The following is a 21,537-nucleotide window of genomic DNA, read 5'->3' on the forward strand; positions in this document are numbered from 1 at the left end:
TATACAGCCCAAGTCCACTTAGACAGTGCCAGATGCAGAGTTCAAAGTATATGAAAAAAGCCATGGAAGGGGGGCACCGGAAGAACACAGAAAAACTAAGGGTATGAGGGTAAATGAGAGTGGGAAAAGCAGACTATGGGTGAATGGAGAAGAGTTAAAAGCAAGAACCTAATGTTGAATACCAGTGATCAATTGGGTGCACTCACATTCAATGTTTAGATTGTCTCTCTAGAGGACAGTTAGATGGCTCAATAGTTAGAACACCAGGCCTAGAGATGGGAGCTCCTGGGTTCAAATCTGGCCTCAGACACTTTCTAGCCATGTGGCCCTGGGCAGGTCACTTAATCCCATACTCCCTGTTCTTTTACTGCTCTTCTCCCTTGGAACCAATATACAGTATTGATCCTAAGATGGAAGCTTAGGGTTAAAGGGGAGAAAAAAAAAGACTGTCTTTTTACCTTACTAGGTGGCAGTCCACTGTCTATAGTAATAGGATTTACAAATTAGAAATCTTAAGTAAAAATTATTATTAGAAACTTATTTCATTTGTTATTTTGCTCTAGAAAACAAACTTTTTTTTCTTTTCCCCACCAAAATCTGCTCACAGGTCAGCTACTCATTGGGGCATGAACTCACGTTAGTTTGAAAAGATGGCATTGGCCTATAGGCCCTGAGACTAGCTTTGGATCTGCCTAAAAGAGATATATGCTGGGTAAGGTAAAGCTCAGTGATAGGAAATGTGAAAGTTTCTGGCTGTAAGCATGGATGATGAAATATTGAGGAGTCATTCATTAATTGTTTGGGCTTTTTTAATAGGTGCCGAGTCAAATAATTGTGTAACATTGGCACTGTCACTGGGGGTTTTAGAACACATGATTCTCACGGGCAGGAAAGCAAACAGAAAAGGCCCCACCCCCAGCCCACCCCCCACCCCCAGAATAGACCTATGTAAACAACAACAACAAAAAGGAAGTGTCCATCTGAAATCATGAGAATGGATGAGAAAGTGACTTATATGGCACTAAGGTTGTAGGTAGTAACCCAACTGGACAGGTTAGTGTCCTCCTTTTATAAACCTAAAAAAAAAGATACAGAGAGCACCTTTAGTGAGCACAATGAAAAGTAGGAAGGAGGGTTAATTGGTGAGAGAGAAAACAGCCACAGAACAAAAAAGGAAAAATGACCTTTTCATCATCAAGTAATTACCTCCAGGCAGGAACTCCATGATTAGGTAGAGGTTTAGCTTATCCTGAAAACTATAGAACATTTTCACAACCCACAAACTGTCTGCCTCCACTAGAATGTCACGCTCCGCACGAATGTGGCCAACCTGGAGGTATATGCATTTGATTAATGACAAGCTTTGCTCTGCTTTATTAAACGCATTTTTGTTCAAACAATTTAAGCACCGTTTGAAGATTTAATTGGGAAATGATGCAAGAGAGAATGGACTTCTGCTTAAAGCAGTCAAACCTCCCAACCACCAATTGGAAACACTGAGACACCAGCTTGAAGGTCCTCAGTGGTGAGGACTCGATTGATGAAAAGGAGGAAAAAAACAAAACCAAAAAAAAAACCAACAAAAAAAAAATAAAAGAAAACAACAACAGCTACACACATGGTTTGTAAGCAAATCACAACTCACAAAAGAACCCACTACTCTAACCCTTAAGTCCTTAAAACCCTTACCTTCCATCTCAGAATCAATACTGTGCATTGGCTCCAACGCAGAAGAGCAGTAAGGGCTAGGCAATGGGGGTTAAGTGACTTGCCCAGGGTCACACAGCTAGAAAGGTCACACTTTCTAGAAAGCTGAGGCCAGATTTGAACCCAGGACCTCCCATCTCTAGGCCTGGCTCTCAATATACCAAGCTGCATAACTGCCCCCAAAACCTGAACTTTTCATCATTGGGGCTGTCCAAACAGATTGTCACTATCTTTTTCCATGGACTATTTCCCCAAAACAATCCTTAGCAATGGGAATAAGACAAATTGGAGCTCTCTGAATAACTCTCACCTCAAGGTTTAGAAGCAATACAAGAAATTACCTCCTTAAAAATATGATTGTGAGTCTTCAGGTATCAGTGCTCAGACTTGTTTGATGCTATGTATACAGTAGGAATTCAACAAATCTGACTGAAGTGAATGGAAATATCTGAGCTAGGCCCAGAGCTCATAGAATTCTCTATATTTGAGCTTAATCTCAACACAGCTATCTCTGAAAGCTTAAATTTTTTTTGTTTGTTTGTTTTTAAACCCTTGTACTTCGGTGTATTGTCTCATAGGTGGAAGATTGGTAAGGGTGGGCAATGGGGGTCAAGTGACTTGCCCAGGGTCACATAGCTGGGAAGTGGCTGAGGCTGGGTTTGAACCTAGGACCTCCTGTCTCTAGGCCTGACTCTCACTCCACTGAGCTACCCAGCTGCCAGCTTAAATTTTAACACTTGTTCCCTGATAGAAAAGTGAAGGCCTGGAATGGGAGGAGGACACCCTAAGAAGACTGCAGTAAAAATGTGGAAAAATTCAAGGCAGAGTTAGGGAATATGGACCAAGGAAAAACTGCTTCTTTTCTTCATTTTCTTTTTTCCCTTTGTACTTCTAAACACAGTAAACTCACTAATTTTATGAAAAAATTGAACATACATTTCTGTGCTCCCAAACGGACAGTTACCTTAAACATGTAAAGTACACACATTTTCATTTTTAGATTTTTTTTTTCTTTCCTGCAAAGCTGCAAAATGTTCAGAAATGTGAAATATCCACCCTTTCATTGGGAAGGATTGAGAGGGAGAATGAAGAAGGAAAAGGGCACAACCAAGAGAGACTGAATTTCTTCCCTTACTATTTTCCCTCTCTTCTATTTATATTTGGCTTCAGTACTATCTCAAGGCTTGAGAAATCCTACCCAAAGCCCAGAGAATCTCATGGTAGAGTCATTTTTTAGAATGTGATATGGATCAACTTTCCTGGACCAAGAGTCACCCACTCTCCATAGGTACTGGATCCTTCCTTTTGTATCTCTGGAGTCCTACTTACTTCTGGGCAACAGGGCTGAAAGTGGTAAAGGCTGGGAAATGTTATGCCTCCTAGTCATTTCTACATGTGAATTGCCAACTGGCTGCCACAGGAACTCTGCTGTTAAGGGAAGTCAGGCAGGCCATCACTGCCACCATCACATCCTGCTCTGTGGCTAAAGCAGTAGTCATGAACTCCAGAGGGGAAGGTGGGATACAAATGAAATGGAGAACTAAAGGTTAATCTAATACAATCTAAATACAGGTAAAGCTATGGAGTTTTTTATGGCCTGTGATAATGCACTAGTGGAATGTGTAATGTACTGGTGTCTTACTACATATAACTCTTCCTCTTAACAAGTAGGAAAGAATGCCCAAAGAAACTGTGCTGACTCTTTACTTAGTTCACAAAATGACAAAAGGCCAGCTCTAAACCACATAGAACATATCTACTCTTAACAGTTGAACAAAAAAATAGATTCCTTTTCCCCTTACCTAAATTAGTACCCATGTTCCCCCACAGGGGAAATTTAATTTAATTTCAGAAGTAATATGCATGAGGTTAACATAATTAAATATGGGTCTAAAGAAATCTACCAGGATCTACTGCATCTTAATTTAGCTTCACCTTTAATTCCATTAAGTCCCTGCTTATACCCAGGTAGTTCAGATCTGCCGTGGCCCTAAACTCTGAAATCTCTACTCATATTAAATACCCATGCCTCTAACAAACAAGTCTCTATGGGTCAAAACTATTATTGTAATAGGGAAATGGGAAATAAAATTTTCAGTTTCCTTCATGGTTAGTTCACAAGTAAATTTAAATTGTTATCTTTGGTATTACTGACCCACTGCCATATTTAAATTGTTTTTCCAGCAGAAGTGATAGCTTTCTACTAATCCAATTACATGCTAGTTTTATCAAAAACTAAACAAGTTGAATTTAATTATCTCTAGGATCCCTTCTAGTTCTAAAAAAATCCTGGGTCTCTAACATGCATCTGCAAGAAGACTGGCCAGGATGAGTAGGAAAGTCTATGGCCAAGAACACCCCCAATGCTACCTATGAAAGTTTGGATCTGGGCTCCATTAGCAGAAATAACTGAGCCAAGCAGACACAAATGCATCCTTTGTAATTCTACTAGTATTTCCACTAACCAGCATGAGAATAGCAACAGGAAAAATGGGCCAGTGTAGTGTAATGGAAAGAGAACATCGCACCTGCAAGCATCGTACCTACCTTCAAATATAAGATCTGTTACTCACTATCGTTATGGGCATGAATAAGACACCACCTCTTCCTGGCCTCCTTATCTGTTAAACAGGACTAATATTACTTTCTCTGCCTACCTAATGGGACTGTTATGAGGGGGGCATTTGACAAACAGAAGATAGCTCTTTAAACGTGAATTGTTAGGATTATGACAAACCTCCCATACTAGGTTTGTTACACATTACTTTCCATCACATACTCTAAAGTTTCAGACTTAACACTTAACAGATTCTTTTTTTGTTTTGTGCATGTGTGATTTTTTTTTGAACTCTTACCTTCTATCATAGTATCAATTCTAAGGCATAAGAGAAGTAAGGTCTAGGCAATTAGGGTTAAATGACTTGCCTGTGGTCTCATGCTAGGAAGTTTCTGAGGCCAGATCTGAACTCAGGTCCTTCCAACTTCAGGCCTGGCTCTCTCTATCCACTAAGCAACCTAGCTACTGCCACACTTAACTGATTCTTGATAAATGTTTATTGGACTGCATTGAAATATTGTACTCATAAAAGAAAAACATTTGGGCAAAGGTATATTTTAACTATAACATGCTATATTCTGACTTGCAACAGGAACAAAGAAATGAACGAGTTAGGCTCCTTTACACATTTCTTTTCATTACTGTTTGTTGAACAGTCTTCTGATTTGGAAAAAGTTGTTAGTACACAAAAATATGATCCCTGATAGGTGAGGAAATTAACACATACTTGTGAAATACAAACATACTTTCATCTAATATTCAATGCAAAAGATCTCCAAGGTTTGGAAATGAACATTTAATTCATTAATTTGGTAGGATTTTTTTTTCCAATTATGAACAACAGGAAATATTTTACATTTTAATTGCATTTTAATTGCACCATGAACGAGTGTTAATTTTATCATTCTAGTCATCACCTGGTCTTTACTGCAATGTTTTATTTTACCAAATACTATTTTTTCTCTACCAGCTACGAGCTACTCACACTATACTATAGGCTAATTTAAGTACAGTCCACAGAAATAAGATTTGTGCATTTTGAGGTAAACTCAGTGTTGGCAGAGCAGAACTTGTAAATTACTGCTAGCATAGCTGCAATCCTAAAAAGACATTTTAGGGAGTTTACAGCTTACGGATTGAGATGGAAAGACTCCATTTCTGGAAAATCCTCAGTAACCTACAGTTTATGATCTAACAAAATTCTAAGAGCAATCTGGATTGAATCCTTCTACCTCCTTATACACATCTTTTCTGGAACCACAAAAAACTGAGTGAGGAAGAGTCCTTGTCCCTTTTCCAAGAGCCCTTACATGAAGCTACAGTTTCAGCCATCTCTTTGCCCTGATTTTGCAATCTGACCTTCCAGCATGCAGATGTGTGCATCATGAGTTACAGCAGCCTCACCTCAGGATGGTCAGTATCTTCCTAAAACATACTTAGCCAAAAACCTGGAGGTTTACCTTAATTATAAGCTCTCATTCAAATCTGTGTCCTTGGGTTTTATTGTTGTTATTGTTGTTTTTACTGTCACCCACTTTAAATCCTAATCATTTGTTCTTATAATTATAAAATCTGCACTTTTTATCAACCGGTGTTCAAGATGGAGCTTGATTTCAACTTGAATTCATACATGAAAGAAGGTTTAACAGTTACTCCAGCATGAGTTCAACTATGTTTTCTAAATTTATTATACTGCTCAACTCCACTGATGAACTTAAGCCCTCCCTTTCCTTGTGAGTACCAAAAGAAGTAAAATGGGATGAACAGACTCAAAATTCCAAATCCTAATTCCTTGCTCTTGGTTCCAAAAACTGCACATGCACACAAGTGCAAACATTCAAGCAGCTGGAGCACAATATGCTGCTTCTCCTCTTCCCCAAACAGGTCTTACCCTCAATTTTCAGTTCTAAAGAACAAACTACATTCAAGTAACCAGTATGTATACTTTCATTTTTTCAAAATTGATACAACAGAACCTAAGAACTATGTTTCCTTTCAAAATCTACATGTAGGAATGTTAATTTGTTAAAAAGTAAACCCAGTGTAATACAAAAATCTGAGGGAAAATGGATTTGAATTTGTAATCACATTGAGAAACTTCTCTAACAAGTTACTCACAAGCTGAATAATAACAGCTATAATTTCTTCTTACCTGCTCTTTTTCAAGCATATCTGCTTTGCGAAGTATTTTCATTGCATATACGTGGCCTGTATCTTTCTTCTGAACAAGCCTCACCTAAAAAATTGTAAAGGAAATACAAAGTCAGAAAGTCCCAATAAACCACACGATCGATTTTTTTCAAATAGTGTAAGAAGTAACTTTAATATTTAAAAAGAAAATGTCTATTCTAAATCAGCAGAGCAGAACTGCTATATTTACTTAAATCTTTCCAATGATTTAATCATTTAAAGTTTGACACTCAGGGGGCAGCTACCTGACTCAGTCAGTAGATGGAGTCAAGCCAGGAGTGAGGGAGAACCAGAATTCAAATCTGATCTCAGAACACTTCTTAGCTGTATGACCCTGGGCAAGTCACTTAATCTTGTTTGCTGATTAAAAAGAACTCCAACACTCTTTGAAACATTCCCTGATCCCCTCTTTTCCCTAAGCTCAGTCAGTAGCAATCTTCCCCCAGGCCAAGAACAGCACTGTGCTTTACCCATCTTTAATGGACAAAGCATGGATTATTATATATTATAGTTAACTGTACTGGTGTCTTATTACCTTACCAAATTGTAACCATGACGAGGACCTTGATTTATCTAAGTTCTCTCCTCCACAGTACAGCCTGCTTGGCAACAAAATCCATTTATAAAATACAAAAACCAATCACATGAGGATATTGACAAATAATATGAATTTCAATCACCTTTCATATATCTGCCTGACTGAAATCCAACTTAAAGTCCATAATGGGAGGGTGGAGCAGCTAAGTATCACAATGGATAGAGCACCAGGTCTGGAGTTGGGAGGACCTGCATTCAAATCTGACCTCAGACACTTCCTAGCTGTGGGACCCTAACATAAGTTACTTAACCTTAGTTGTGCAGGAGTCATGCTAATCTTTTCTGTACCATTCCAATTTTAGTGTCTGTATTGCTGAAGCTAATGCTTAACCTCCACAGCCTAGCCCTTTGCTGCTCTTCTGTTTTAGGACTGATACTAAGATAGAAGGTAAGGGTTTAAAATAAGTCAATAAATAAATTCCATAGTTTATAGGCCATTATCACTCCCTAGACTAACTTACTTGACAATCTTTAGTACTAGCTGTACCCCAGGTAACAACCTTCATTGTGGCCAAGAAAACTACTACTTCACATGTCTTGCCAATGATTCTCACCACTCTAGGCTATTCTGCATATATACCTAAAACATATTCTCTCCCCCTTCCTTCTTCTCTCCACCAAACTGAAGATAAGGATGGTTTCTTTTCTTCCTGATGAGTCAAATAACAAATTATTATTTTTTTTAATTTTACTTTTTCCTCAATTACACGGAAAAACAATTTTCAGTTTTTTAAAAAAATTATGGGGGAGAAGCTAGGTAGCTCTGTGGATTGAGAGTCAGACCTAGAGACAAGAGGTCCTGGGTTCAAATCTGGCCTCAGACATTTCCTAGCCTTGGAACCAATACATAGTATTGATTCCAAGATGGAAGGTATGGGTTTAAAATTTTTAATTTAATTTAATTTAAAAATTGTGAATAGATTGTACATGTGAAATAATGTAAACAGTAACAAATTATTTCATTTGTATTTTTCTTCTATAGATTCTATTATGTGTAGAAATATTTTTGATTAAATGCTTATCTGCTAGGTTGGGGGAAGGGGAGGGGAAGGGAGAAATAGAGAGTACTACTATGAATTGCTCTAATTCAACATAAATGGTCTCTAGGGCAAATGAGAATGAGCTTCTGGTGACCTGGGGCAGCTAAAAAAAAAAAAACAACAAAAAACAGGAACAAGGGAGGAACCTGAGTAGTCAGAAAGCCAATTCGAGCAAAAGCTACTAAGTCAGAGTCTTGCCAGGGACAAGTGCAGCATTTCTCCCTCCAGATTTATACTCTGATGGCCTGGGGTATAACCATTATTGGATTATATTTGTTAAACAGCTTCATGTTTTTACCTCACCAAATGCTCCTCTTCCTATTACTTTTAAGGACTCAAAGTCTTCCAGTCCAAGCCTTGTTCTTTTTAGTCGAAGAAACTCTGTTTCCTTCCGAGCATGTGCTGATCTCCTAAGTCGCTTCTAAATGGTTAGATGAGGGGAGAAAAATTAAAATTCTGAAATGCCAACAAAATTAGCATTTAGAGTCTGACCCATTTGGAAAACTGGACTAAGGGTTATTATTGTTTGTTATCATTTCCACAGACGAGTTAGCTCATTTCTTTTCCTAACATTTAGCAAGATGACAGCATCCCACAGATGGACCTCTTCCCTTCATATAGCCTTACATTATGTTTTGCATAATACATGTATAACCCAGATGAAATCACCTGCCAGCACTGGGAAGGGAAAGGAAAGGGAGGGAAGGAGATAAGTTAAATCATGTAACTAAGAAAAACTTGTGTGGAAATTTGTTATTACACTCAGCCTTACAATATCAGTCAGGGCAACCAGGTAGCACAGTGAATAGAGCACCGAGTCAGGGAGACCTAGGTTCAAATCTGGCCTCAGACAACTTCCCTAGTTGTCCCTGAATAAGTCAGTTAACCCTGATTGTCCAGTCCTTGCCATTCTTTTGTCTTAGAGTTGAAACTAAGATAGATGAATGGAAGGAAAGAAAGAAGGGAGGAAGAAAGAAACAAAGAAGGAGGGAGGAAGGAAGAAAGAAAAGAAAAAGAGAAAAAAAGGAGGAAAAGAAAAAGAGAAAAAAAGGAGGAAAAGAAAGGAGGGAAGGAAGAGGAGGGGGAAGAAAGACAGAGAAAAGAGAGACAGAAATAAAGAAAAAAAGAAAAAGAAGAGAGAGAGAGAGGGGAAAAAAAGGAAGGTAGGTCATATCATCTGTCTTCCTTATTTTAAAAAGCAGGGAACTGAGGTTGCAACCAACATTTCTTCCTAATCTATGTTATCTAGAAAGTCTGATAGAAGTCTTCAATAATACTCAGAGCAACAAATTTGCAGGAAAACACATAGGAAGACTAGTTTGAAGGGGACTAGATTATTCTACAACTTCTTTCAGTAGCCTATTTCAGGGCTAAATTCCTTGCCCTGCAATGGATAAGTTCCATCCATCACATTCATGCTTTCTATTTTTTTAATTAAAAGGTAAGCAAACAACGAACATTTTCTTTATATCAACATAAGGTTAACTTTTTTTTAAAACTTTATTTAAAGTCTAGACCTGAGGTCAGAAACTGTGGGGCCCAATGCCAGTTCTGACACTGACCACCTATATGCTATTGGCTATCTCACTCCAGCTCTCCAAGAGTCACTCTCAGTCTGTGTGACAAGGACAACCACACAGCTTGTCTCAAGTGAAAGTGGGGCATGGGGAGGTGTGTTTGGCCAACCTTAAAGTGCTATGTGTAACTATCAGGTATTACTCTTTATACCCCATTCCCAAATCCATTGCTCATGAGGGACGTGGCCAGGTTTCACATTCACAGTGAGCTCAGGCTAGGTAACCTCTGAGATGTTTTCTGATGGCAGAATCTAATAATGGTCAGGAGCAGATCACTCTCCCTCAGCTGACCCTTCTGTGGAGCTGGAATAGACTTTACAGGTCAATTAATTTAAAGCCTACCTTTTACAAAGGAGCAAACTCAAGCCCAGAGAAGAGATGTGATGTGCTCACTGACACCTAGGTGGTGAGCAGAAAAGCTGGGATGTGAACCTAGGTCATTTGCCTATAAATCCAAAGTTCTCTGCCCTACACCATCATGTTAGGTTTTATTACCTAGGATTATTACCAAGAAAGTATTTTGCAAATCTTGAAGTCAGAAAAGCTAGCTATTAATAATAGGTTTATAAATCTAGAGCTGTGAGAGACCCCAGCAGTCATATAGTCTAACCCAGTGATGGGCAAACTTTGTAAAGAGGGGGCCAAAGGAAAGGAAATGTTCATCTGTCAGTCTGTTTCTAAGGCGACTCTTTCGAAGTTTCATTGTATTATATCCTACTTAGTGTATTCGTCAGATTAGGAATAATGTCGTGAGGCCAGATAGAACATTTCAGAGGGCTGCAATTTGCCCATCACTGGTCTAACCCTCTTATTTTACAGATGAGAAAACTGAGGGTAAGTGACTTCTCCATGGTCACACAGGTGTTAAGCATCAGAAGCAGTATCTGAACCCGGATCCTCTGCTTCCAAACTAAAGGTTTCTGGTTCTCTTCTGGTCTTTGCAAGTTGTGTTTTATTTCACTGCTTCAATATTTCCTTCTACTCATTCTCACATCCATTATTTCTTTATAATTATCCAATATAATTTGTCCTCATGTCTCTTCTTTGTGACTATCCCAATTCTGCTTCAGTTCTCTACTGCTCATGTTTATAGGTAGAAGGAAAGAGGGCAAAAGAATTTAATTATGCTTTTAATACTGTGTGCCTAAGAAACTTTCATTAGTTCTACCTAGAACTCTGCCATCTGACACAAGGTCCTTTCAATGAATTCCATATGCCTGCTAATAACTGCTTTGCAAAATCTGATTCCATTTGACTAATTTCAGACCTTCTTCTTCTTGGTTTTCAAAATCTAACAACTGTCATTTTTTCTAATCATTTTCTGCCCTCACTTCAATTAATTTAATCCCTAAACAAAGTATTAAAGCTAAAAAAAAATGTAATGGCTCCAATACTCTGAATCAGAACATTATTCCCTATAAGCCCCCTTAAAAACTTGTTTAACAATGTAATGTTACATTGTTTTCAAAGAATATACTTTTAGTAATTAGTTACCTCTTCATCTTTTAAGCCTTCTTCTTCCATCACTTTCTCTAGCTTCTTTTGTCTAGACACAAACAAAAAATACCTCATGTAAGATAGTGAAACAACCTTTAGATGATATTCTTTCAAAAGTCCACAAGACTTCTATACTAATTTTTATATTTTAGAAAACTGATTACATGTAAAGGTCTAACTTTTCACTCAAAAATACATGTTACCATAAAAAAAAAGTTAATGCTCATTAATTTTGCATTGTACTGAAAGATGCTAATTTAATGGAAAATCCTAATCAAAAGGAAAGTTGTTTTTTTTTTTTTCAGAATTTCCTCTTTGCCAAACCACACAAAAAGCTAGTATTTGATAACTTTTCAAACTAGACACATACACACACACACACAAACATATATGTATATTCTTTCTCTCATAAATGAAATCAACTTCCTTTATTTTCACATCTTCCTTCTCCCCAGTGCCACATCATCACTAGCAAAAAACAAAAAACTAACAAAGAGAATGTTAAATAACAAATACAAAAGCATTAGAACCCAGTGACTTGGGGGTCAAAAGGTGGCCATTTTGGGAGCACTGCCAGAATTTGAGGTTAAGGTGTTCCCATGATACATATGAAGAGATTTTAGGGCTTTATTTTGGAAATCTGTAGCCAAGTACATTTCTGGTCTACAGGTTGCTATTAGTTAGATCATGTGTAAGAAAATTATAATCTACTGCCACTGACCTGGTTTGGGGGTAATGTAATTCATTCATCAATTCAATACCCACAACTTATCAAGCATTATGCTAGGTTCGAGGGATAGAAAGACAAAAATAATAGTCCCTGAACTCAAAGAGTTTACATTCTGCAAGGAGGACCACCATCTACATAATACAAGTATAAGTCACCACAAGATTTAGCTAAAGTGAATACATTTAATATAAAGAAATATGGGGAAGATTTAGATGAATTAAAGAAGGAAAACTAAAAGGAAAATAACAACAACAACAAATCAAAACTGAACATTGTAACTATAAAGGCCAACTATGGCCCTGAAAAGAAGAAGATTAGGTGTGAAACCCTGCAGACCGGCTGATACACTGGCTGGTTTTTCTGAACTACTTTTGTCTTTCTTTCTTTTTCATTCTTGGTAATATAAGTACACAACCTATCAATAAAAACATTTTTAAAACAATTACAACATTTTAAAAATAATTTAAAAATTAAAACAAAATGAATTACAGTTTTAGAAACCGCATTCCCAATCTACAAGAGTAGAAGATGCAACAAAGTAGGCAAGTGAAAATTGGATGCTCCCCTATTATCTCTCCTTCTATATTTTCAGTGGAAATGACAAAGCAACATCACCATCTGCTCTGGTGCTACCCGCTAAGGACTATACAACCTTTCTGTCTGACGAAGTTGAAACTATCAATGTGTTGTTTTTTCTGTTAGAATTATCTAAAATTCTCTTCTCCAGATCTTAGCACTGTGCTCTGCTCACAAGTAGTCCTTAAACATTTATTGGATAAGTGACTAAATGACAAAGAACTAGCCTAGTTGCATATAACCAAAATAACAAAATTTTGTTCCTATTACAAAGAGTTCCTCAGAGGAGTACTATACCAGGCTAATTTTGCACTGAAGCTGCACATGGTATAGGAGGAAAATAACGTGACATATATATAATATAGCATATGCTTTATATATATAATATGAGAGTGCCATCAGTGATATCGATTCTTCCTTCTCCCTCATTCTCCTTTATCCAATCAGTTGCCAAATCTGATCAGTTCTATATTCAGAGCATTTTCCGCATCTGTAGAACCTACAAAACTTCTCTCTTAGTTCAGGTCCTTATCACCCCTTACCTACACTACTATGATAGACACTTAATTGGTCTTTCTGCTTTCAATCTCTTCTTTCTCTAACCCATTCTCCACACTTGCTCAAATGATCTTTACTCTTAAGGCAATTAGATGATGAAGTGGACAGGGCACTAGGCTTAAAGTCAGATAGGCTCAAGTTCAAATATGGTCCCAGATACTTTCCAGCTATCTGAATCTGGGCAAGTCACTTCACCCTATTTGCCTTACTTTCTTCATCTGTCAAATGAGTTGGAGAAGGAAATGGCAGACCACTCCAGTATTTTTGCCAAGAAAACCCCAAACAGGATCATAAAGAATCGGACATAAATGAAACTCACAACCTAAGGCATACATCTGACTAGGTCACTTTTCTATTCCAAAATCTTTAGGGATTCTCTAGTGCTTTGATAAAAAGTACAAATTCTTCAGTCTGACACTTCAGGCCAGCTGTAATCCTTCTATAATTCATATTAATCTGTAATCCATAACTCACACAGCATCTTTGTCCTAGTTAAACTAGACTACTAGCTATTCCTCAAACTCAGAATTTCATGCTAAGTTTCAATGCATTAGCCAATGCAGTATCTCATGCCTAGAGTTTGCTACCCATCATCTCCACCTTTCAAAATCCTTAACTTCAAAATACAGCTCATCTAGAAAAACTTTCTTAGATTTCTGCCTACTCATCCCCAATTGTTCAAGTTTTTTCAACTTCAATCTCCCTCATATCTACACCTACACACACACACACACACACACACACACTTTGACTACAATGAACTCCAAGAAACTGTAGTTATTCAACTACATTAAAATGTTTGCCCAATGATTAATACTTGAAATAAGCAAGTCAGTGGCTAAGGTATGGAAACCTTTTTGCTGTAAGCACATAGCTCATTGCCACTGGCTAGGGCTCCAAATGATGGTTATAATGCTAAATTTCACTTCATGCCTAGGACATTTGATGTCTTCAAGTCAATACTTTACCTCATTTCCCGTTCTTCATGTTGTACAATAAGGTTGCTGTAAAAATTCTCCAATGTCACTTTTGTCATAGTGACTCGTTCCTTTGTATGGTTGCTCATGGATGAACAAGGTGTTGAGCCTGTCATTGCCATGGCTGCTGGAAACCAAGGAAAAAGGACCATTGGTTATTCAATTAGGTTTTTTTTTTTGCCATTTCTTATTGTGCAAATTACCCTAGGAAAAGAATCCTTAAAGCTTCAAGCTTCAAACTTCAAATGGCTTTTGAGTTTATCTGAGTTCAATTATATTAACTAGCCAAGGAAGGATGCAAGTTGTCTATCCCAAAATCTGCATGACGAATAAGAAGATTCATAAAACTTCAGAGTTAAAAGGAACCTTCAGCAACAACCAGGACTAACCATTTCATTTTACTGATGAGGGAGCTGGAGTCTGGAAAAGCAAAGGAATCAGGCAGAGTTAGGCAGCTTCTCAATACACCCAGCTCTCCTTCTACCCCTATTTCCACATCATGCTTCTTCTTACCATAATTTTGCAAGGAAGATGTTTAACTTTCAGAAACAAGCTATTGGGACAATTTTTCTTCTAAATTGAAAGCCATGTTTTTTCAATTAGTTTTGCTAACCAATGTTCTTATTCTTGGCCAGATGGCTTATAGAGTCTAACCTGTCCCATCCCTACCAACATTTACTCAGCACTTTACTCCTTTCCCCTCCTCGAAGTTTCCTCCAAATCAACATTCTCCCCAATATAAGTCCAATTTGAAAACCAAGAGAAGCTCAAGGATAAATTATGGGGCAATTAATGATTTAATGAAAAGCTTGCTAGCTAGATTCCCCTCTACCCCAAATCATTTGGCTGTTTTTTAAAGATGGCTTGCTTTTTCAGATTAAAAGTTAAAAGAAGGAATTCTAGAAAGCCAAGCATGAGCATACACTTGTTAATTTCTAGGAAAATAAAATGTTAAAGTTAATCAATTTTTAAAGAAACACTCAGGCAATGAACAAAGGCTAATCTCATAAGAGGAAAAAGACCTAAAACCCAGGTTCAAAAACTGCCCTCACTTTCATTCGTATGTGCCAAAATAAGCAGTAGATACAAGCTCCAAAATATTCACTACAGACCTACCTCATCATAATATACCAACTTACATTTTTACGGAAGGGAAGCAAATTCAAATGTTTTTCTGAGATCTACACTAAAAGAAAGAATTCAGAAACCTCTGCTTGGTTTGTGAAGCTTGGGTGTGGTTCCTTATTTGTCACTCTTATGCCCTCTCCACCCACAATGAAAACCACATGTAAAACTAAATACATTTTTGAGGAAAAATTTAACCCCTTCCCTATTTTTAAAAATTCAGATGGAAGAAGAACTGTATTTATTTGTACTTTTGTATAGAGACTCTTCTGTCTAGTAAGAAGAAATTTAAAGGCCCTGTATGTCTTTCTTTGCATTTTAACAACTAAAACAGCTTTGAAAGAAAAAAATCACAAAACTCAGTGACATTTTACTGTTGGGTCAGATTTTTCCTGACTTTAGAAATCTGAATTAAAGAATAAAAGATGATATTTCCACTGGTGGCATACACCCTTCTATTTAAGGGTAAGAGCCATGACAAAAAAGAACAACAAAAAATGCAAAGTATTAACTCCAAGAAAAAAAGAAAAAAGGTAAAAAGTAGGAGACAGCTATAGGCTAACAGAATTGAGAGCTGGAAATGAACTTAGAAAGTATCAAATCCAACCTCCTGTATCTTTTAAGAAGAGGGAACTGAGGGCCCATTGGAAGAGCAGCGACTTGCCCAAGGTCACACAGCCAGTAAGTGGCAGACCCAGAATTTGAACTGAGGTTTTCTAACTCCAAGTCTAATGCTCTCACCACACTGGCTCCTCAACATTCTTTTCTTTTTAAACTTGCTTTCTGTCCTAGTCACACCTTTAAGACAGAAGAACAAGGGCTAGGCAAATGGGGTTAAGTGACTTGCTCAGGGTCACACAGTTAGGAAGTATCTGAGTCCACACTGGAACCCAGGTCCTCCTGACTCCAGGCCTGGCACTCTAACCCCTCAACCACCCCAGCTGCCTCTCAACATTATTTTCTAAATATTTTAATGCTAGTAGGTAGTTATGTAAGGAAAGAGGCTAAACTTTGCTTAACACTAGAAAACTTTTAGTGTTTCCAACTTTCTAACTCATACTTCTTATAACTTCAAAGGCTACATTATCACTCCCTCTGACCTTTCTTCCAACTTCCTCTTTCTACAGTTGTAACAAGGTTTAAACTCAATCTCAATATCTTTTAGTACAAAGAAACTATTGCTCTGTAGCAATTTACATACTGAGTAGCTATCCCCACCCCCTGCCACAGTTCCCCCCAAACCAAGAAAACTGATCTGATTTCAAGCCAATGTATTTCCTTTTGCCTTTTGCCTTTTTTTTTTTTTACTCAAATGCTCTCATTTAAAATTTCCTCATGTTCCAACCTGCAGGCCATTGGTAGCCCTTGACCTTTTCTGTTCTAGGTCTCCTCAGGCTAGGCAGAATACCTCTGATGTAGGTGATATTGGGTCACTGAGAAGGAAAAGAAAAATCGAGAAATTAACTATATTAAGTGGCAAGAATGTAACAATAAAATTTTATTTTAAAAATTTCTTGAGAAGCTCCTGAAGTTTATACAGGAATAGATAAAACATAACACAATATATATGAGCGATTCCCACTTTTTAAAACCCTTGAGTATTTTCCTTTAGTTATCTCAAAAGGGTGTCACAAACTTCTCACTTGAAATTCACTTGAACCTACCTTAATTTTTTAAAAAGGCCATTGTCACTCAAAAGAAATTAGCTTTGCCATACATATATGGCAGCAATGAAATGGATTAAAGACTTAGATTGCCAACATAGTGATAGGCAGTTTTGAAAAGCAACCAATTTATTTAAGTCCATCAAACACATGGACCTTAGAGACTACAAATATGTAAATAAATCTGATGGAAACTGAATGAGAAAAGGAGCTATGGCTGGTCACATCTGTGAAAATACGTAGCATGGTCACTATACCAAGCTATTCATTCTATAAAAATTCATCTTTTTAACACCAATATAGGAAAATAAATACTCATGTTATATAGCTGTGAATCGTGGAATATTGGAAGATTCACATTACAAATGATCCAGGGGACAATGGAAAGTGGATGTTAGAAGGCTCATGCCTATTGGCACTGACAACCATATAGGTGAAACAGTAAATACAAATATGAGTAGACATGAAGTAGAACGGAAAAGAATGATACAGGATGAGAAAACTTGGAAGAATTACAATATACACCAGTGGAAGGTTGTTAATTAAACTTATGGATACACTAAAGTTTTTTTCCTCACCAATTAGAATTCAAAGTTCTTAAGAGAAGAAATTGTACACACACTTTGATTTCTGGAAAAAAAAATTCGCATTTTTAAAAAATGAGGATATTTCATTGAACACTTTCTTTTTGGAAAAAAATTCAAGCAAATGTGATTTTGGTGGAGATCTTTCAAAATGTTTTTTCTGCCTAGAGGAAAACCACTTATGGCAATTGATAACAACTTCAAAAAACTTGGTGATCACTGAGATAGACAAACATGAATCCTTCAATTCTAAACATTTAGGTAAAACTTTCAAGAAAATACACAGAAAGAAACCTTAACTCCCAAAGAATGTCAAGTACTCTAAAAATCAGGGTGGTTAGCAATGTTGTGTTAGCAGATTAACTTTATAGAGATGGTCAACATATTAAATTTATTCTATGAACATGTTTCCCCTACCAAGACCTTGTCTATCCCTGGGATTTATAAGAAGCAGGATGGTATAGTGGAAAGAGGGTTAGATCCCAAGTCAGCAAAGGTCTTAGTTTGATCCTGTCTGGCATAACACAGATTATTGTGTGAGATCAAGTATATAAAGTACTTTGAAAACCTCAATGTTGTATGTTGGCTATAATTTTTTTTAATACCCTGGTAAATAAACTGCAGATTTTTACCAACAAATTATGCAAAAGGAATGATATGTGATATTGGAAAGATGAATAATTGGAAAAGAAAGTCAGTCATGTACCAAGTGTGAGGAATAACATATGTACAACCCAAAATTGCACTGGTGCCTAGTTTATATTAAGAAATCTTTAAAGGAAGCCATCCCAGCATACTGGGTGAGTCCCCTGTGCTGGATTTATGATATGGCATGGTTAAGACTTAAAGAATGAACTATTGGCCAAAGTACCTACATGGTTCCTTTGAAATCATGAATATATCTCACTTAGAATATTGTTTTGCCTCTGAAGCCAGTATTACATATAAGGAATCCTTCATCAAAGGTTATTTGGTCACTTAACTATTTCCTGAGTGTATACCTATTCTCTTCTGCTCAACAGTAAACTCTTGCAATTGAGATAAGCACTGAAAACACCTGCTGAAACATACTTGCTGATTTCCTTATTCCTGTAAAGGGGGATGGGGAAGAGAGCTGGTGTTGTACCCAAATTTTAATACCTAGCCCAGGTTCATGGCCGAAGGAAGAATCACACTGACAATGCAATATGCAAGAAGAGGCTCATTCTTTACTAGCAATAATAGCTAGGGTCGCTAGGCAGAGAGGCATGCCTGAATGACCCCTTGGAATTCTCAGCCAAGAGTTTATATAGAAATGTTTGGGGAAGGGGGTTGGTACATACATAATTATCAAGGTAGTGTCAGGGACAGGTGGTCAGGAAGCATCTGGGTTGGGGGGGGGGGTTCAGGGTCAGGGGTCTGGAAGCATTTGGCAAATATTGTAAAGCAGGCAAACATAGACAAACATTCCTCAAGAAGGTTCAGATAAGATAGCTTCAGTTTTAGGTTTATGATAGGGGGAGATAAGGAAGACTGCTGGGAAACCTTGGGGGCTGGGGGTAGCTTGCCCAGGCCAGAAATAGTTCAGTAGACTGCCAGACTGATTTTTAAATCCAACACTGGTAGCTATTAAGAACCAGAGGACAGAATCTTTGCAATCACACAAAGAAAAAGTAGGCGAATACCTAGCTAAGATCTGTGTGCTTCTTTAGACTCATGGAAATTTTTTTCAGATACAGATTAGGTTGATTCAGAGCCTACATGACCCTTCCCCCAATCCATCTTCACTTGGAAGTGAGGAGAGAGTATTTCCTTCAATCCAATCCTGACTTCACCACTTTCATATTATGAATGATAAGAAGAGTGTTTCACTCATTCAATGAGCATTCTTTAGGTTCCTCTATAAGCTAGATATTATGCTAGGAAATAGAGATCCAAAGACAAAAAAGAAACAGTCCCTGCCCTTAATATGCTTATGTATGCTGGGAAGAAACAGCATGTAAACAGATAAGTGAAAAAATTCAGTTAAAACAAGTAATTTCCAGAAATTGCATCTCCAGTCTACAAGATCAAAACATGCAATTCAATTGACAGCCACCCTCTTAGGCTCATGGGAACTCTTCTCCCCTCCCTAGCTCTTTGGCTTTTTAAAATCCCTTCAGTCTCATTCCTATCTAGAAGACCAGGACTACCCTTTCCATACACCACCTGATACCTACCTTCCCTCAGTATTTTATCTGCTTCCCTCCTCTGCTCAGAGATTCAAATCCCAGGTCTGGCACTTAGTAGCTTTGGACAAGACACATAACCTTTGAGAAGGCAACATGGTGGAGTGGAACAACACTGATTGAAGTCAGAAGACCTGAGTTCAAATCAGTTTCTGCTACTTACTACCTGTGTGACTGTGGGCGGGTCATCTAACCTCTCCAAGCCTCATTTTCTTCATCTGTAAAATATGAGAATTGTATTACATGACCTTTAAGATCCCTTTCTGCTCTAAATCTGTGGACTATAAACCTATTATGCCTCAATTTCTACATCTAAAAAAAGGAATTTTACTTGTACCATTTTTTTATTATTTCATTGTAAGTATTCCTACCTCCCCTAACCCAAAGTCTGGTATCCTAAAAATTAACAAGATATTTGGGAGGAAGCAGTTTCCAAAAGTATCAAGGCTTTTAGGGGCTCTGAAACATTCCTTTTCCAGAAAAAAAAAATGTTCATGGCAACCTGGGAAAGGGAAGCAATTTAGAGGGCATACAAGAGGGCTTGGAGGTAGAGAAAGGAACTAGCACAATTAGCGAAAAATATGGAGAGGAGGCCAGAGAAGAAAAGGGGGGGGGGGGGAGACCAGGAGACTAGGTATTTACTCTTCTCCATTGGAATCAAGGGTATGAGGGAGTGTAGGGGGCTGGGGAATACAGAACAAATGAGGATTTGAAGAATGAGGGGTGGTACAGAAGAGATTTCAGAAATGTGCAAGGGGTCTGGTGTGAAGAGGGCTTAGGGTTGTTGAGAGGGCAACAAAGAAGTCATTCTGAAAGGAGGGCACTGGAACAGGAAGTAGTTGGAGGGTTAGCAGGGAACCAAAGGGGGATGGGGTTAGGGAGCCGGCAAAGAGATGGGAATCTCAGAGTTGTTCCAATAGAGGGCAGGAAGAAGAAAAGAGAATTCAAGAGAAGTTTGGGGTTTTTTGGAGGAGGAAGATTTGGAAGGAAAATTCTAAATGGAAAGCTGTATAGGTAAGAGGGAGGGTATGAAGTTGGAGGGGGAAGGGTGTCTAGAAAGTGGTGTTAATTCCAGGAAGAAGATTCAGGAATGGGTAGAAGGCAGAGGGCAGAGTTCATCGAAGGGGAAAAAGAAGGAAAAGGTTTGGAGAAGTGGAGGAAAGAAAGGTTTGGGTCTGTGGAAGGAGTGATTTCAGAGAAGGGAATATTAAGAAGAGATGTTCCCATTGAGAGGTGGGAGTAGTTGCTGGAACAGGTAGTTGAGTAGGTGGGGGAGGTTCTGGGAAAGGGCATGGTTTGGGATTGGGCAGGATGAATATAAGGAGGGGCTCAGAAATAGGGGCAATTCGAGTTAGGTGACTTGCCTACGGAATCAGTTTTGGGAGAGAAAGCAGAAGAAAGTTTGAGAAGGGTTTGGAAAACAAAGTTGGGAATGGGAGGTATTTGATAGGTGAGGGGCTGAAGGCATGGGTGGGGGAGTTAGTTTAATGAAGGAAGGCATAGAAGAGGGCCTGAGAAAAGAGATTTGGGGGTGGAGCAGTGCAGTGAAGGGGAGGCACCTGGAGAGGGAGAGGGCTTGAAAGGTGAGGACAGTTCAGTGAGGGAAGGTGTGGAGATCCTAGTGGGAGCTGGGAGAAGAGAGAGGGTACATCCAGAACTGGAAGGGCAAAGAGGAAGATTGGTGGGGGGCGGGGCTCAGAGGTAGGAAGATTTGGTGGTAGGGGTGGAAGCTGAGAGAAAACCTTGAAAAGGGTAAGGGCAGAGCTGGGAGAAGGGAACAAAGAGGGCGGTGGGGAGAGGGAGGGGGCATGGCTGGGAGGAAAGGGGCAGGGGAGAGCTTGGAAGAGAAAAGAGAAAAAGGGAGGGAGTAGAGCTGGGAGAAGGGAAAGGTTAGAGGTGGGCTGGGAAGGGGCATAGAGAACGGTGGAGAGAGGAAGGGAACAGGGTTGGG

The 21,537-nt window shown here is 38.3% G+C and overlaps 1 protein-coding gene across 4 annotated transcripts in view; it reads right to left on the reverse strand.

Annotated features, from left to right (window-relative positions):
* The window catches only part of STK38 (serine/threonine kinase 38), a 45,778-nt gene that overhangs the window by 18,773 nt on the left and 5,468 nt on the right, over positions 1–21,537 (reverse strand). For 2 of the 4 annotated variants that reach the window (XM_044674323.1, XM_044674324.1), the window contains exons 1-5: positions 13,998–14,164; positions 11,163–11,214; positions 8,390–8,512; positions 6,417–6,500; positions 1,207–1,330 (exon numbers count right to left, since the gene is read on the reverse strand). In XM_044674323.1, coding sequence (XP_044530258.1) covers positions 1,207–1,330; positions 6,417–6,500; positions 8,390–8,512; positions 11,163–11,214; positions 13,998–14,158 — 544 coding nt within the window. In that variant the 5' untranslated portion in view covers positions 14,159–14,164. Of the gene's footprint in view, positions 1–1,206; positions 1,331–6,416; positions 6,501–8,389; positions 8,513–11,162; positions 11,215–13,997; positions 14,165–21,537 lie in introns of those variants that run through there. The other 2 variants (XM_044674327.1, XM_044674326.1) reach the window with 2 other exon arrangements.

Source organism: Gracilinanus agilis, chromosome 4 (assembly GCF_016433145.1).
Source record: "Gracilinanus agilis isolate LMUSP501 chromosome 4, AgileGrace, whole genome shotgun sequence".
In the NCBI taxonomy this organism is placed as follows: domain Eukaryota; kingdom Metazoa; phylum Chordata; class Mammalia; order Didelphimorphia; family Didelphidae; genus Gracilinanus; species Gracilinanus agilis.